This window comes from Antrostomus carolinensis, unplaced genomic scaffold (assembly GCF_000700745.2).
Source record: "Antrostomus carolinensis isolate BGI_N321 unplaced genomic scaffold, ASM70074v2 scaffold17421, whole genome shotgun sequence".
Classification (NCBI taxonomy): domain Eukaryota; kingdom Metazoa; phylum Chordata; class Aves; order Caprimulgiformes; family Caprimulgidae; genus Antrostomus; species Antrostomus carolinensis.
The window spans coordinates 76,763-93,446 of record NW_010292259.1 but is presented as its reverse complement, the minus strand read 5'-3'; the positions used below and the strand labels follow the sequence as shown (position 1 = coordinate 93,446).

General features: G+C 42.9%; 2 protein-coding genes across 2 annotated transcripts in view; both read left to right on the top strand.

Moving 5' to 3' along the window:
- Positions 1-3,916: 3,916 nt before the first annotated feature.
- The window catches only part of CACNA1I (calcium voltage-gated channel subunit alpha1 I), a gene marked incomplete at its 3' end in the record, with an annotated part of 89,522 nt that continues 76,754 nt past the window's right edge, over positions 3,917-16,684 (top strand). The window contains exons 1-2 of the mRNA XM_029087198.1: positions 3,917-4,021; positions 4,965-5,098. Of these exons, the coding sequence (XP_028943031.1) occupies positions 3,929-4,021; positions 4,965-5,098 (227 nt within the window). The remainder of the gene's footprint in view (positions 4,022-4,964; positions 5,099-16,684) is intronic.
- On the top strand, positions 4,122-4,643 carry RPS26 (ribosomal protein S26). The gene is given in 4 exon segments (XM_010176897.2): positions 4,122-4,133; positions 4,418-4,478; positions 4,481-4,564; positions 4,567-4,643. Coding segments are annotated over 4 exon segments (234 nt in total).

Genomic DNA, 16,684 nt, shown 5'->3' with positions numbered 1-16,684 from the left:
CCACAAGACTGTACTGAAGGCAAGAGCTTAACAGGATTTTTACAAGGCGAAGACAGTTATGTGGATAATGACAATAGTCCATGGTTAAAGGAGTCAGGAAACCTTTCTCCTTTGCTGTTTTTAATTTTTCAAATGCACATTATGACCCCTTTATCTGTAAGGGCTTGAATCAACTGTGAACTGTCACTGTTAGGGGGGAAAAAACCCTCCCTTTAAGAGCAAGTTATTACATAGTAGATTGCTGCAAGTTTTCTGGTACTTTCCTCTGAAGCATCTTGTTGTAGCCAAGAAAGAGGAGCTGACCATGGGCAGAAATGCTTGTGTCTCCTTTTAGTTTCCAAAACCTGTTGGAGGCCCCAGACCTTGCTGGGAAAGGTGTTGGGAGTGAGGCCATGCGAAGGGAGAGCAGCTGCGAGGAAGGGCTGAGGCAGGGGAGGAGAACATGTGCACAAGCTTGCTTGTAGTTAGGAGATTTGAACTTTGAAGGAAGTTAATTAATAATGAAACTTCTGACTGAGTGATGCAGATTATAAAGACTGGCTTTGTCAGCAGGTGAAATTAATTACAGGCTCAGGCACAGGGAAAAGGGGGGGGGGAAGGATGCAGGGAGGGGGAGGCGTCACTGAAAGAAAGATGATAAACCTGGCTGCAGGCTGTTGCTGTGGTGATGGGAGGCAGTCACTGTGGTTGACAGCGGTGACACATTGAAGGCAGCAGGTACTTCTAATTACCCCCTCCACCAACCCAAGCAGGCAGCAACCCCTCCCAACTCGGGGCAGGAGATGCTCCTGTTTTCTCTTCACACTTTCTTCCTATCTGCTGCAGGTTGGATGTGCCTTTTCAGGATCCCCTCCTGCTCTGAAAGGAAAATCATGGGGTGACAGGAGGAAAGCTTTTCCTAATGTCACTTTAATAGCCTGGGAGCAGCCAGTGATTCAGCAGCATCCTCAGGAAGCCTGGACAATGCTGGCAAACTTTCAGAGAGCTGGTATCCAAAAAGCAGGGAAGGAGAAATCAAGTGCAGCTGGCCACAGCTTTTTGAGCAAGATCAGGGCCTGATGCATCTGGTCCAGATTGCAATGTTTTTGGGAATGCTTGTTGCAGCTGGCTAAATTTTGTGCTTTGGGGTAAGCAGCTGTCTGAAGATACCCTGCCATGGTCTGTGTGACCTGAAGGGAGTCACTGCAAGGGGAGCAAGAGAAGCAAAGGGAACATGAGAGCATCCCGACCCCCCCACGCGTTGCTGCTGCCAAAGCATGTGAACAAAAGTGTAGATCTGTATGAAATAAATCTGTAATTTTGAGCCCCTTTGCCTGAATTCACTGAGTTTGGCTGCAGTTGGAGGTGCTCCCTGCCTCTGGGTCTCTCGTGTCATGTTTTCTGGATGTTTGTTGAAGAAAAACACCTGGCTTCTAAAACAATTTTCTGCTTTTCATTTTTTTATGTATTAATTTCTTCTAAGGCTGATCTAAGCACTGGCTCTGTCCATACTTCTCCTGACTGCTTTATGCCCAGGGAGAGGGACTTGTGGAGCCATTGGCTCTTTTGGTCCCTCAAAGAGTGTCGTTCAGCACTGATCCCTCTGTCAGAGCTTCACTGGCACTGCCTCTCCAATAGCTGTTGGAGCACCTGCTGCAAAATGGAGAGGCTGAGAGGTCGGACTGCGCAGCCTGGAGAATAGAAGACAGGGTGATCTTCTCCATGTGTGTAAATACCTGATGGGGGGAGTAAAGGAGGCAGACAGATTCTTCACAGTGGTGCCTAGTGACATGGCAAGAGACAAGGGGCACAGCCTGAAACATGGGTTATTCCATTTAAATGTAAGAAAACATTTTTTTTTTTCACTGTGTAGATAGTAAAAACTGGAGCAGGTTGCCCAGAGAGGTTCTGGTGCTTCCATCCTTGGAGAAATTCAAAACCCAACTGGATGCGACGCTGAGCAGCGTGCTGTAGCTGATGCTACTTTGAGCAGGGGAGTTGACAAGGTGACCTCCAGAGGCTTCTCCCAACCTTAGCCATTCTATGGTTCTGTAATTCTGTGAAAGATGATGCTGAACAGATTTTGAAGTCTGGAAGAAAATTGCAGTCTTACCCGAAAAGCCTGTGGGAGAGCTAATGGAAACCTCTCCAATTGCTTTCCTGAGCTTTGGATCAGGTCATTAAAGAAATGTGTAAGAGAGAGAAAGGTGGAAAGGTGAAGTTGTGTTGTGTAGATCTCTGAGGGCAAGCATTTTATTCGTGCCCTTTTGGTGTATTCCTCTCAGAAAAGGCCTCCGGTTTTGAAGCCTACATTGAGGGTGGGCTCCATGTGCATTACTTCATACGGTGCTTAAGATTAACTTAGTGAGGGATAGCGATAACACGTTCTTGAAATCGCCTCATAGCATGATTGTCACAGTAGAGCTGGTCCCTGCTCTTGTCTGATTTTGCAACTGAAGGTAGCTCACTGAAAACCAGGTAGGGGAGAAGAGAAAGAATTAATAATCTTCCAGATCAGATTATGCAGGTTAGTCATGAATCACTGTCAGAGAATGAGTACAAAGGAAGAAACCATAGGTGTTGAGTGTTGTTCAGAAGTGACCAGTGGTACAGGCCACCATTTTGGATTCAGTTTTGCAAGGACAGAAAATGGGTGCACTCAGTGAGTTGTATTTTAAATTGATAATTTCTTGGTTCTGTTATTTTAAATAAAAAAAAAAGAATTTTGTGTGAAACTGGAAACTGAGCAGATAAGTTTGTGAGATATGTTAAAGTACCCAAGAAGGATGATTTTGCCAGAGGTTGGAGGTCCATTCTCATTAGATTCACATTACTGCTTTACAATGTGAACGCTGGAAAAATATCACAGAAATGTGCCCGCTTTTAAAGCTAAAACACTGTAAATGAGTTCTTGGATAACTATGTATCAGGTCTTATTAAGACTCCTTCAGGAGGAGAGGGATGGTGAAGAGGAGGCAGGTAGAGGTGTGGAGAGCACAGAAAAGGTCGCACAAATACACCATTTTTATCTCTTCTGTAATATATAAATGAAATGGCACTTGGTGAAATTAAAAGGCAACAAATTAAAAATAAATAGGAGGAAACAATTTTTAATGTAAAGTATAATTAGCCAATGTAGCTCATGGCTGCCAACTATTATAGAAGCAGATATTTTAGTAAGATTATCAACAAAGGATTCAAATGAATAAGCAAAGCATTTGCAGGGACACCAGTGTAGCTGAGAAAACAATTATAAGGGCTATCAATCCTTATGCTTTAGGGCATAAACAGATCACCAGCTGGGGTCAGAAACGCAATTTCCCCCCATGGAGACTGAATAACTTAATTAGGCATATTGTGGAGTTTTATCCAGCATGGGTTACTGCTGGAAGCAGAATAACAGATTAGATGGACCATTGACCTGCTCCAATATGGCAACTCTTTATATCCAACTTCCTCTCAGATGGGAAGAGGAAGACTTCTAGCCTCGTGTTGTACCCCCTTCCCAGAAGGGCAGTAATTACTAGATTGACAGATCCAGCTGTCTGTTTTGATTTAGATCCCTAGATCATAGAAATCTCTGGGACATTTGAATATAGGCCACCATGGAAATTTTCTTCCATGTATTTGGAAGATTCAATAAACCAACACAAGAGGACTGAGCACGTGCTTAACTATGGCAATGATTTGACTTGCATATACACCTTAGGCCTTTGTGCTACTTCTGCTTTCCCCTTTTGAAAAGAGTTTTGGCTTAATCAAGGAGTGGAGTAGTGAAGAACTGAGGGGGGAAAAAACATAAAAATGTAATAAATCAGCCTACCAGCAGTTGTTATTTCCCTTAATTTTCCTATTTTGCTACCCCAAGCCTAAAGCAAGCTTATCTTGGCCATGATGCTTTTACAGAAGTTTTCCTTGACTCTTTTCTACTTGGTTTGAGTGTGTCAGCATGATGGTGATTTTGTTAAACTGCGTTACCCTGGGGATGTACCAGCCGTGTGAGGATATGGACTGCCTTTCTGACAGGTGTAAAATCTTGCAGGTAAGCAGACTTTCTTCTTGTTGTGATGGTGCCTTAGTCCAAGTCACAAATTTTCATGCATGCTTTCCTTTAGCGTGTAGGCAGCACTTTTCCAGACAGAATGTCCCTGGAAGTAAGCTATCCTGTTGTAAAACACCAAGAGCTTGCTTTGAGGAGGGGGGTGGGGCAAGAGTCTACTTGTGACTATGCAATACACAACAGTTGTTAACCTTCCTGGTCTTGTGCATAAGCAGGGGTTTCCTGTCAGGGATATCTATAAGTTACATAGCTCAGAAGTAAGCCAGGGAGAAATAACTAAGGTTATAATACCCAGACAGGAGAGAATAGCAGACCCCAGTGCATTTGCTACTCTGTTGAGCATGGGTATTACAAGTCCTCAGATAATGTGGCATTCAGGATGCCCAAAAGAGGAAGAAAAAAAGGCATGCCAAGAAGGGCCATGGGTACATCCAGCCTATGAATGCACTAGCTGTGCTTGCTGCTTCCCCAAAGAGAAGGTGACGGCAAAGGTCATCATCTGTAGTGTTGCTGAGGCTGCAATGTTCTGATGTCTAAAGCCTACATCTGTGATTAGTATGTGCTGTCCAAGCTGTGTGTGAAGCTGCACTATGTCCTCAGCTGAACCATTTGCTGTGGGGTGATTAGGAATCCCTCCTTGGAGACCTTGGAAGGATGGTGTTTCCCTGTCCAGGTTTGTACCTGCTGGTGCTGAGCAAACACCTCCTTTCAACTTCAATTACGTCACCTGTGGGTTAAAAAACATAAAAGTCCCTTTTTGCTTACTTGAGCAGCAGGGAGCTGTGATACCAGGGCTGCATGGAAGAAGCTTTTCCAGCCATGCCTTTAACTCATTTTCAGAAACACTGAATTTCTTATGTTCTGCATTTTAAAGTCCAAGTCTGGGAGGGCTTATCAAACATGCTCTTGGGTTCCTGTTTGGCAGGTATTTGATGATTTCATCTTCATCTTCTTTGCCATGGAAATGGTCTTAAAGATGGTGGCCCTGGGGATTTTTGGCAAGAAGTGTTACCTTGGAGATACTTGGAACCGCCTGGATTTCTTCATTGTCATGGCTGGGTAGGTTGACTATTTCTGGTTTTATTTGTTCTGTGTTTGTTAGAGGCTTGCACGGAACAGGAAAACACTCCGAAGAGCTCAAAGATTAGTGGCAACAACAAATGTTTTTCCTTACATGTATCAAGCAGGGTTAAGCCCCTCATACTGATGGGAGGTGAAAGTATATCCTCATAAAGCTAATGGTACTACTCTTGATTTGCCATGATGTAACTGAAGGGAAGCTTCCACTCTGGTGCTACTCCAGTACATCTGCAGAGCTGGAATCAGACCTGCTGGGGCTAGCAGTCTGTGGAAGAAACAGTAGACAAGGTAGCTCAGCTCCACAGCAAATGTGCAGCTGTCTGTCTTGGACAACTTCAGCAGAGGGTTTTAATTTGTACTAGCTGAAGATCTAGCCCAGAAATGGTTTTTGTTTGTTTTTAGAATGTCTGACTCAAAGAAGTGTAACCTTTACCAGAACCAAGCTAGCTTCTCTGTTTCCAGCAGCAGTGTTTCAAAAGTAGGAATGTCATTTTTGTTACTCTGGGCTTTTTGTCTTTGTGTTGTACTGGCCTACCTACAGGTACTATTGGGACAAGTTGACATTTTAGTGTTTTTTACAACAAAGTTGCTATGGTGAAGCTCTGATTTCTGTATGTATGAAATGGAAGGCCTACTAGGATTTGACTATTGAATCACGGCAAAATGTCCATCTCTCATACCAGTGGGCAAGTGCTTTTTTTTGAATTTGTCCATTTTCAATTAGATTGCCTAGTAGTATAGCAAAAAATAAAAATGATCAGAAAAAACTGTAATATTGCTGTTCTCACAGCAAACAATTGAACTTTGTTTGTTTGTGGGTTTTTTTTTTTTTTTGAAGAAACCCTCACTTTCCTTTTTCTCCTTCCAGCAAGAAATTACCCACATTTTCTGTCACCTGGAAGTGCATATATTACTGACTGAGCCAGTAGTGAGTTTGAGCTCACTTTGCAGTTTTCTCCTGCAGTGTGTAGCAGCACTTTCTTTATATTTGCTTTTGACATAGTTCTTCTACAGCAAGACTTGAAAGTCATTCCCCCTGGAGGGGTGTATAATTGTTTGCTTTTGGGGGGAGCAGAGATTTTCAGACTCAGTTCATTTGTAAAAGTTTGAAGGCTGATTCTCGGCTAGCTTGTGCATGAAAGGAGGATGGGCAGATGAAAGCTGGACTTTTTCTGAATTAACACAACATGTATGAGATGAAAAGACCTTTCTTGTGGCTGAGCCTGCTGTGATTAGCATCTGATTTAAAATGGACTGGCATGGGCACTGTGAGTTCATCAGGAAAGGCTAAGTTAAAGCACCTGACACGTGGTGGTGAGAGAAGCCAGATCATAGTATGTTCTAGCCTGAGCTCCTGGTGGCAAAATTGCTGGTGACTGGATGCAGGGAAAGCGAGACCATGCCACAGCAACCTTTGAGGAGGAAAGGGAAAAACAGGTGTATTTCAAAGGGAGACCGTGGAGCCCATGGTTCTTCTCCATGTGGCTGATGTGCGGCAGTATGGTAAGAGGAAGGCTTTGCTCCACATGGGCACAGAATTAATGGTGTAGGGGGTCAAAGGCTTGGGAACTGGGGGGTCTCGCTCTGCCTGATGTCCCTGCAAGCATGGTATGTGAGTGGTGCTGTCTGGAGAGATTTAAGAAATCAGTGGGGCAATGCTAAATAAAAGAGGGTGAGCTGAAGTGCTTAATCCATGCAGAAAACAAATGAAATCCATGCTACCTAGATGAGAAGGAAGTAAACTCCATTTACATGTTTCCCTCTGTCACTGTTGCTGGCAGAAATTTGAGAGGAGAGAGTCTCTTCTGTGCACCTGATAGAAGTACTTGGGGAAAAAAAGCTTGTGTCTGAACTCCTTTCAATGCCAAGGAGACTCAGAATCAACTTCTTAGATATAAAATAATCAGTGTGGAGGATTTTTCATTTCAGGTCCAAAACTGAAAGAAATATTTCCTGATTTCTATACAATTGTTCTCATGAGGTGTCAGGCTGAAATGATAGTAATCTCATTAGAATATCTGATCTCAAAAGACTTCTGCTAAAGAAAGATTTTTTCCATTTAGTTATATAGAACTAATGACTATATAATGTATTTTGAGTTATAAAAGCTTGTGGTTATTAATTCATTATTCTTTGAAATTCATTAAAATTGTCTGCACTGCTTAAATCAAATCCAAGGCTCAAACTTGCCCTTGCATACAGGCTGTAGGCTTTTATTCAACCTCAGATTTAAGCCCCAGGCTTTATTCTGATTGATCCCACACCTGGATCACGGTTTCAGCTTACTCTGGGTCCAGATGCGGCCTTAGCCTTCTGACTAAGAGAAGTTGTCCTGCATTATGTCTTGTATGTTTTCTCCATGCTAGTGAGTTAGATACTGATGAGAGGCTAATGTGTTTTCTCTAAGGGCCTTCTCCTTTTCATGGTCCTGGACTCTCATTGCCTGTAAGGGATGTTATAAATTTGGCTCTCAATAAAACATCTGTGATGTTCAGAAGTATTACACTGCCTAGAAGACCTGCAGCTTCTCTCAACTTCAAGAATAAGGACTATACTTCCCAGTCCCTTCTCTTCCCTTCTCCCTTTCAAAATAAACACCAACAGGGCAGCAAACGTTGTAAGAATAAACTGTAGCATGGAAAAGCAAAGTGCGGGCAAGGGACCATTCTTTTTGGTGTTCCTGGGCAGCTGAGATACCTCCATCTGGCTAGCTGCATGACAGCATGTTTTATCAAAGAGCATAATGACTATTTGCTACTACTCCCCCAGATGATGTTTTGGTTACATAAACCATGTATTCAGACGTTCATTTGTAGTTTTCCCCTCACTTCCTTGGAAAGCCAGAAGGTAAAGTCTTAGTTAGCTGAATTCCCTCATGTGCCCCTGCACTGCTTGCCCCTGCTCCCCACGCAAACCAGCATCCCAAGGAGGAAGACTCCGTTGTCACTAAAAATGTTCTGTTTCCATGGTGATAGGAGCTGACATCACCAGAACTTTCTCCTCTCTCATTCACTCCCTCCCCCAATCACCTTCAACACAATTTTTTCAGAAAGGATTAGAAAAAACCCAAAACAGTCTTAAGTCAATGCTCTCCTTCATTTTTCCCCTTGGAGCTCCTAAAACTGAGCAAGGTAATTTGGATTGAAGAATGCTGATGCCTTGTGTGCACAAGCAACCTGGGCTGCAAATTCAGGTTGCCCATGCTCCAGTTCCCAACTTCTCACTGGTGACGGGAGGTTGCAAGTTCCCAGACATTTCAAGCAGACTGTGCTCGTCACCAGCTGTCCTGGTGGGAGTCCCTCTTCCCTTGCGTTTGTGATTAGGTCTTGTCTGTCATCATTTGTTTCTCACAGTGATGGGTGCATTTGGAGAGCTTGATCTGAGGCAACTTCAGAGGGCACCTTCCTGAAGTTGAGACCTTACTATGTTTTGAAATTTGAGATAATGCAAACGCTAATCATGTTGGAAATGTCAGCCAGTGTCTATACATGCATAAATTTAGGAGGGGTCACTTATTTCTGGGCTAGCACTCATCAACTTTTTAAGCCAGGCAGTTCTCTAACAAAAAGAGTGAACAATTCTCCTGCTGACTCTACTCTCTGAGGCAGTTATGTTCACATGTGGTTGGAGATGATGCCACTGTCCTTCTGGGGAGATGTCCCTTTACATGACTCTGTCCTGAGGATCCCCATATGAGAAGTGTTCATGCAACCTGCCTGGCATTGAGGGCGCTAATTCCACTGAGAGTGGTTGTTCTGCCTCTCCTGAGCCAAGTGCTGTAATTAGTGATCTGTGGTGGGGGTTATGTCTCTCTCTGCCCTCTTCTGCGGCATCCCCATGACATGTTCTGGTATGCAGTTTACTTGTGTAAATAGGTAGGTAGGTTAAGGAGAAGGCTTCACTATGTGGCTGGGGGAATGATTGTGATTACAAGTGTGTGCCCGAAATCTGTCCAAAATCTTTCCTTGACTATTTGCTACTCCGAGTCCAATGGCTGAGAAGAGGCTGGTCTGTCCTTCAGAGAATGCCCTGTCTTTGCCTGTCTCCATTATCACCCTAGAGCTTGCCACGTATATCTAATAAGCTGTAGTCAAATCCCATCCTCACCTTGCCTTTGGTGAGAGGACTGGCATGAACTGTATACTTTGGCATTTTGAGGTGTACCTGCATGGTTTTTTAACAGTTTTTAAAAGTGGTGGACATGAGAACAAGACACAGTACTTGGCATAGCTGCTTCAGTGCTTTCAGTGGTAATACTGTCTCTCTATTCCAGCCTGAAATTTTGTAGTTCCTACAGCCAAGCATTGCAGTAGCCCATCTAATCAACCACAGCATCTCCCTCTCAATTCATTCAACTGCTTTCTCCATTGGCTACATGTTTGGTTGGTTGTTTTTTTTTTTTTTTCCCTCTCAGTCTCCTCCTCTGAAGCATGAAAATACCTTCCTATTAGTAGGAACAGCAAACTTTGTTCCCAGATATATGTTGTTCCATTTGTTCACACTGGAATGAATATTATTTGCATTTCTAAAGCAGTTAGTACTGTTCTATATCACTGACTTGTTCTCTTCATTTCTGTTCTCCGAAAAATATGCTTCAACTGCAAAATCCATCTGTGGGGTTGTTTTTTTTTGTTCGGGTTTGGTTTTGTTTCTTTTTTTTTTTTCTGTCAGGTTGTGATAAATAAATAAAGAACAGAGTTTGTGCATTACAGAAGTGCATCTGCTCATGAATGAGTCTCCATTTACTGTTGCATGTGAGGTTTATTACTTAGCCGTTTTTTCTCCAGCTAATGTATGTCATGATGATTTCATATCATTCCAGTTGTATCAATATAATTACTTGTGTGAACCAGACTTGTAATCTTATAAGAAATTATAGCACATTAGTTTGATGATGTCTATTTTTCCTTAAACCTGTGTTGATTATGGTTAATTTTATTATCCACCTCTAATCCATAATCAGTCAAAGCTGCATATTGGCGATTTCATTACTGTGCTGTGATCAGCATCAGTCCAGTCAGCCTATTGAGATCACTGTGTTTCTAAAGTACTGGCACAACATCAGAATTTCTTTGACCCTTGGATGCTTTCCCAGTTTTCTGAGACTAATCAAAAATCATCTACTGGTCCAGATCTTTTCTGGGAACCTCTTTTAAAACTCTTGGATATAAATTGTCCAGGCTTGCTTATCTTGGAATACCCCTATTTGATAGGCACAGCCTAAAATACTTGATCACAGCTGGAGCTGAAACTAGCTCATTATCATCTATGGTACACATACATCATCTGACCTTCCCCATAGAACCTTTTTTCAATTGAAGTTTTCTGCCTTCTTACACTGTTCATGACAGTTCTGTTTTCTTGTTCCAGTGATTAACTTGTACAGTTTTATGTTCTCGTTCAATTTTCTTATGAATTCCATTTCCTAATTTATATTCATTTATATCAACTTCCCCTCTTTTGCTATTACATTGCTGCTTTTGCTTTCACTTATGTTGCGCTTTTTAGTCCGTTCATCTTTCTTGTCTCTGTTGAAGCTTCTTGGATATCTGATAAATATTCCTAAACACCACTTGATTGTCATCCACAGTTCATTAATTAAAGTTTTTATCCGGACTGGTTTGATGTGTGGCTGTTTCTGTGTGTTTTCAACTTCATTAATATGACCTTTCTAATCCATCAAGTATACCTAGTACTGTTGATAACCTTGATTTGTACAGAACACATGTAATCAAGTAGACCTAGCTCTAAGTTCTATGGGAAAAAAAACCAAACCAAAACAAAAAAAACAACCAAACAAAAAAACCACTGTGAAGAGCCTGAATTCATCTCCTTATTGTAGGTACCAAGGAGCTGCCATTAGGTCCCTCGAAAATCATCTCCTCTCCAGGTTGAACAAGTCCCTGTCCCTCAGTGTCCCTTCAGAGGACAAGTACTCCAATCCCTGAGCGTTTTGGTGACCCTCCACTAAACTTGCTTCAGTTTATTGTTATAGTTGCACTGGGCTAGCAGCCAACACAGCCGTTCACCCACTTCTCCCCCACCCTTAGGGGATAGAGGAGAGGATTGGGATGCAAGGATAAGGAGACTTGTAGGCTGAGATAAGAACAGTTTAATAATAGAAATAAAAGAAAACTTAAAATAATACTAATATTAAAATAGTAGTGGTAGTGATAACTAACAAAATATACAAATGAGTGATACACAGTGCAACTGCTCACCACCCGCTGACCAAGCTCAGCCTGTTCCCAGATAATGATCCCAGAGGAGCGACAATCCCAAACAGAAACTGTGATCCCAGAAGAACGAGAGCCTGAGCGAAAGCCAGAGAGAGCTAAAAGAGGAAGAGACCCTCACTAATATACTGGACATGACATGATATGATATGGAATATCCCATTGGCATATCCAAAAGCCAGTTTAGCTTTTTAATTTAAATATTCCTCACCCTCTTAGATCTTGTGCTTGTAGACTAACAGAACATGAAGTCCTTCTCTTTCAGCGACAGAAGTGCAAACACTGGTATGTTATCAGTGTCTCTCTCATAACAAGTCCCAGACTGAAAAGCAAAACACAGCACTATTCTAACTACTAAAAAGAAATCCAGCTCTGTTTCAGCTAAAACCCAGGACATTTATCAACATCTTCCTTGTGCGGAGGGGCCTGAAACTGAATGTGCTATTCTAGTTGTGGTCTACCAAGTGCCAAGTAAAGGCAGTAATCCCTTCCTTCATCTACTGGCTGCACTCCTGGTGGTGCAGCTTGTTATGCCATCAGCCTTCCTTGCATGGATTGTGTGTCACCTACTGTCCCGCAGGACCCACAGGTCCTCTTCAGCAGCGCTACTAGCCATCAGTCCTTAGGCAGCGAGTCAGTCCAGCACAGGGGCAGGACCTTGCATTTGTCTGTTGAATTTCATGAGGCCCCTGTCAGCCCATTTCTCTAGCTAGGAGGAATTCTTTGCTTTATATGACAGAAAATTAATCCATAAGTACTCATTTCTAAATTGTCACTGATTCCATACTAGAAAATGCCATTTTGACGGCGTGTGCTACTCCCCCTCCCTTTCTATCCACTTGAGCCTCTCTGGCTAGGTTAAAAGAATTGATTTTAATATTCCTTTCATGTAGTTCTTCCCACCAGGCTTTCTTAATGCCACTTAGGCTGTTTATGCTCATAAAATGAACAACTCCTGTTCTCTTTATTACTCAGGCCCCTGGCACTGGTGTATAGATGATGCTAGTTTTCTCCTCTTTACATCTTTTAGTAGTGCCTTGATTAATTTTCTTCTTGACATGGAGGCTCTGTAAGAATTAACTTTTTTCCTAATTTCTTCACTCTCCTCTTTGGTCTTTCATTTAACAATCTCCTGACTGGTCTATCTCTCACTTCCCTAAAAACTAATTATTCTAATGAAATGCTGGTTAATATGTCTGCTTCTCTAGGGGTGGCCCAGTGCTCTGCAAGTCTCCTGCCTTATGTGGCTGGCCAAACCAGCCATTCGTTACCAGATTCCTCTGTTATCTCCTCTGCCTATTGGCCTGGATGGGCCACCAAGGAGCTCAGACAAGTATTTCTTGTCCATCTGCTTCAGAAATTGTCTATTTTCTGTGGCACATCACGATAAGAAAAACAATTAGTTTCAAAATGCATCATCATGAGTAAATATTGTCCTGGAAGTTTGAAAACCTTCCCAAGTTTGCTTTTTTAAATCTTGTTTCACTCATAGTATGGTAGCACAGCTGACCTGATATCTTCATTTATTTCCCAAAGCATCCTTTCCTTTCTAAGTAGTTATGCAGCCTTTGGAGAGAGCTTTCTGGCCTCTTTATACAGCTGGAGATCCCTTCTCTGGCATGCCTGATATCCCCTTAGACTGAGCAGAACATTTCTTCTGACTCCCTGTGCCTTTTGGCTAGTTGCTTCTTCAGGAGTGCTTTATGCAGCTTTCACACTGGGAGCCTGGAAAGTATTATTTCTATTAACTGAGATTATTATTATTTGTACCTTCTCTCTCTGATAGTTATCTCATGTCTTTGATTTCTACTTCTCCTAATTCCTTAGATAGTGTGTCCTTTCTTCTGTAAGCCTGTGGTGATGCTGCTTCCCAAATCCATCCGAGTTCTTTTCAGCCCTGTTCTTGTCCGTGCTGTGCAGCCTCAGTGCCTGTACGTCTGAAGAGCAATTCTCTCATTACTGGGTAGCCACCAGTTTACACTTGCAGCCCCAGATTTATACCCCTGCATTTCAGCCCAGGAAAGGGGGCTGGAAGATCTCTGAAGGACGAGAGGTACCAGCCTCCCCACCTCAAATGCCCTCCCCTTCCTCGGACACAAAACTGGCACCGTGCGGTGCCCTTCCATGCTGGGAAGATGTGCCTGAAACACACTGGTTGGCCTTAGTCTTACAAGATGGGGAAGCATGTTGCCAAACTTCTGCTTTCTCTTTGCTTTTAATTAACTACGGTCCTTCAGGGACCTGGCCAGAATTTGCATAGTTATGACTTTAAAATCTCAGACCATTAAATACTTATTAGCAGCAGTGTAAACAGCAGACTATTCAGAAAATCCTAGTTATCTAATCTTCGATGCCAAATGACAGTTTCCCTAAGATTATGGCAAGTTAAAGGAAACTGTAATAAATACAGCAATTAGGTGTTTAAAGCAGCAGAGAAAAATGGCAACCAGCAAGCAGCGGGCTGAATAGCATCTTAACCAAAGGCAGAAATATCAGTCACAGCCCTCCCCCCAACATGCACTCACTTTTTCCTCTTTAATGATACTAATTATTTCATTTGCTTTCTCCTAATAAAACTATCCAGAGATGTGCAACATATTGAAATGAAAGGAGTCATCAGAGTGAAATTAATCACACCAGGGAATAATCAAAACAAGGAGGCAGTGGTACCCTATGTGTTATTGTACCCTCTCAGTTATTGTCACTGATTTTTTTGCCTCCCCAAAAGCTAATTCCCTACTGTGTGAATCTTTAGCATTATTTAAAAAAGAAAAAGAAAAAAGAAAAAGTGACACCAGCAGAGTCACAGGACCAAAATGCAGACCTCTTTTTTCTCTCCTCTCTCTTCTCCTCTCTCTTCTCCTCTCTCTTCTCCTCTCTCTTCTCCTCTCTCTTCTCCTCTCTCTTCTCCTCTCTCTTCTCCTCTCTCTTCTCCTCTCTCTTCTCCTCTCTCTTCTCCTCTCTCTTCTCCTCTCTCTTCTCCTCTCTCTTCTCCTCTCTCTTCTCCTCTCTCTTCTCCTCTCTCTTCTCCTCTCTCTTCTCCTCTCTCTTCTCCTCTCTCTTCTCCTCTCTCTTCTCCTCTCTCTTCTCCTCTCTCTTCTCCTCTCTCTTCTCCTCTCTCTTCTCCTCTCTCTTCTCCTCTCTCTTCTCCTCTCTCTTCTCCTCTCTCTTCTCCTCTCTCTTCTCCTCTCTCTTCTCCTCTCTCTTCTCCTCTCTCTTCTTTTTTCTTTTTTTCCGAGCCCGTGTTCAGACTTCTGCTTTTTGAAGGTGAGGCCCCATCACTTGTCTTCAGTCATCTGAGCTTGGAGAATCCCTCTGGCTTTCTTATCACAGTGTGAAAACCTGCTTATGTCTTTTCATATCACGTCTCTGAAACTATTAAAGAACTCTGACGCTTTCTCTTAGTACACAGTTTGGAGAGAAATCTGAGTGTTGAGTGTTCAGAGGTGTGAAATAATCCCATTCCAGGCAGCAAGGGACTGGTCTCACAGGCTCTGGAAGCTTTCAGCAGCTTCTGCTTGCAGAACAATTAAAAAAAAAAGGTTTAAAAAAATGTTTTGTGCTGGTAGGGGGGACAGTTGCAGGTTATTTTTTAAAGAGTACTAAGCATCCTAGCTCAGGAGCTGACTATATAATTAGCAATTGATCTAGCACTCCTTGAAGAAATATCTTACTTTTTAGTAACAGAATTATAGTCTCTTGAATTATTATTTTTTTTTTTTAAGAGGGCAAAAAAGGATGTAATTTTTGCAGTCCTTGTTTTACTAACAAGGGATTTTTTTATTTTCTTTACTTCTTTCTTTCAGCTTTTATGTCAGCAGAGAGTTGTCTTTTTGCAGCATGACGAGCCCTAACTTTAAAAGAAATAAGTGAGACTACTTAGCTGAGTACACTGTGGTTTGCAGAGCAATTTAGAGGCCTACTGTGTAATGTCTGGCCATATCCCATATGATGCTACTCCATCATTTCTATGGTAGGTGTTGAAAGGAGTTTGGCTTCTCTATTTAGGGTACATTTTGAAGCCTGTCCCCAGAGGCACGAAGCTGTGCAAAATGTGTGCAAATGCCTGCATGGCATCCTCTTCAAGTATATATGTCAAGTGAGCTGATAGCAGGTTCAGTGCTGGGGGCTGCCCAGCAGCCCTGTGCCTCCTGCACCACAGAGCAAGTGTGTCCCTATAGCAAAAGATCAGATCCAAATAACCAGTCAGTTGGGAGCCAGAGCATCCATAAAGATGTTTTTAAAGAGGAATCCATAGGTGAGTGCAGCTGTGATGTGCCTGGAGGCTGTGTGTGCTTAGTGCACCTCCCCAGGGGCTGGTGCCCCATGCTGCTTGAAGCCCCAGTCCATTCCCAATGCACCAGCAAAGTCTAAGCCTTCTTGTAGCTTAGAGCAAGAGAAGGAAATAGGGGCATGGGCCACAACACAACTCTCTGAGCAGGGAAAAGGAAGCACCTAGAAAGAGTCTTTAATTTCTGCCATAGCCCTCAGGACCTTTGGTGGGAAGTAAAGATGTGGCTCTGGCTGTAGAGCAAAAGGCTGGCGTGGTGCAGAATTCTTAAAAAATAGGTCCTGACCAGGAGCTCTGCAGTCATAGGGCTGGCAAGTAGCCTGTTTACATGCACTGTGGTATGTTTTCTTCACTGGTACATGTTCATGCTGTAGCTGTAGACTCAGGGTGGAAGCAGTAGCCCTCTTCTCTTGCCCAGCAGGGCTTGTCAAAATCTCCGCTACTGATGACTCTGAATGGGTTTGCAAGACATTGGATTCATCCCTTACTAGTGCTTCTGTGCTTACAGCTCTTGTGTACAAGCTAGGGCACATCCAGCCTTAGCAAGGGCTTACAGGAGGTGTCTTGGATGCCCCACACTTTACCTATTCAGGTGTGTGCTCTTCCTCCTGCATCCTTACTTTTGCTCCAACACTGATGGACCCCACTATCTAGTCAGTCATGGGCACCAGTAAGTGGACTTTGCTGTCTGCCCTCCCTTTTTTGAACACCCCAGGTTCAGCTCTCCCTGGTGGAACCTGGCCAGCCCCATTCCTCACATCCCCAGCTACATCTCTGGTCACAGAGGGCCAAGACTGGGTGGATCTACTGATGCACGTACTTTTTAATTGCCTTTCATCAAAATGGCTTATTAATATAAGAGTGGAGATATAGGACTATTGGAATGCATTGTCTAGTGAGAGGACCAGCTTTGCTCCTTCTTTATGTTATAGCCACAGTCTTTGAAGCCAGAGCAGAGGCATTGAGATCTTCCTCTCATCCTGGTGTGTGCTACAGAGGTGGGAAGATTTAAGGATAAATCAGTCTCCCATCACCACC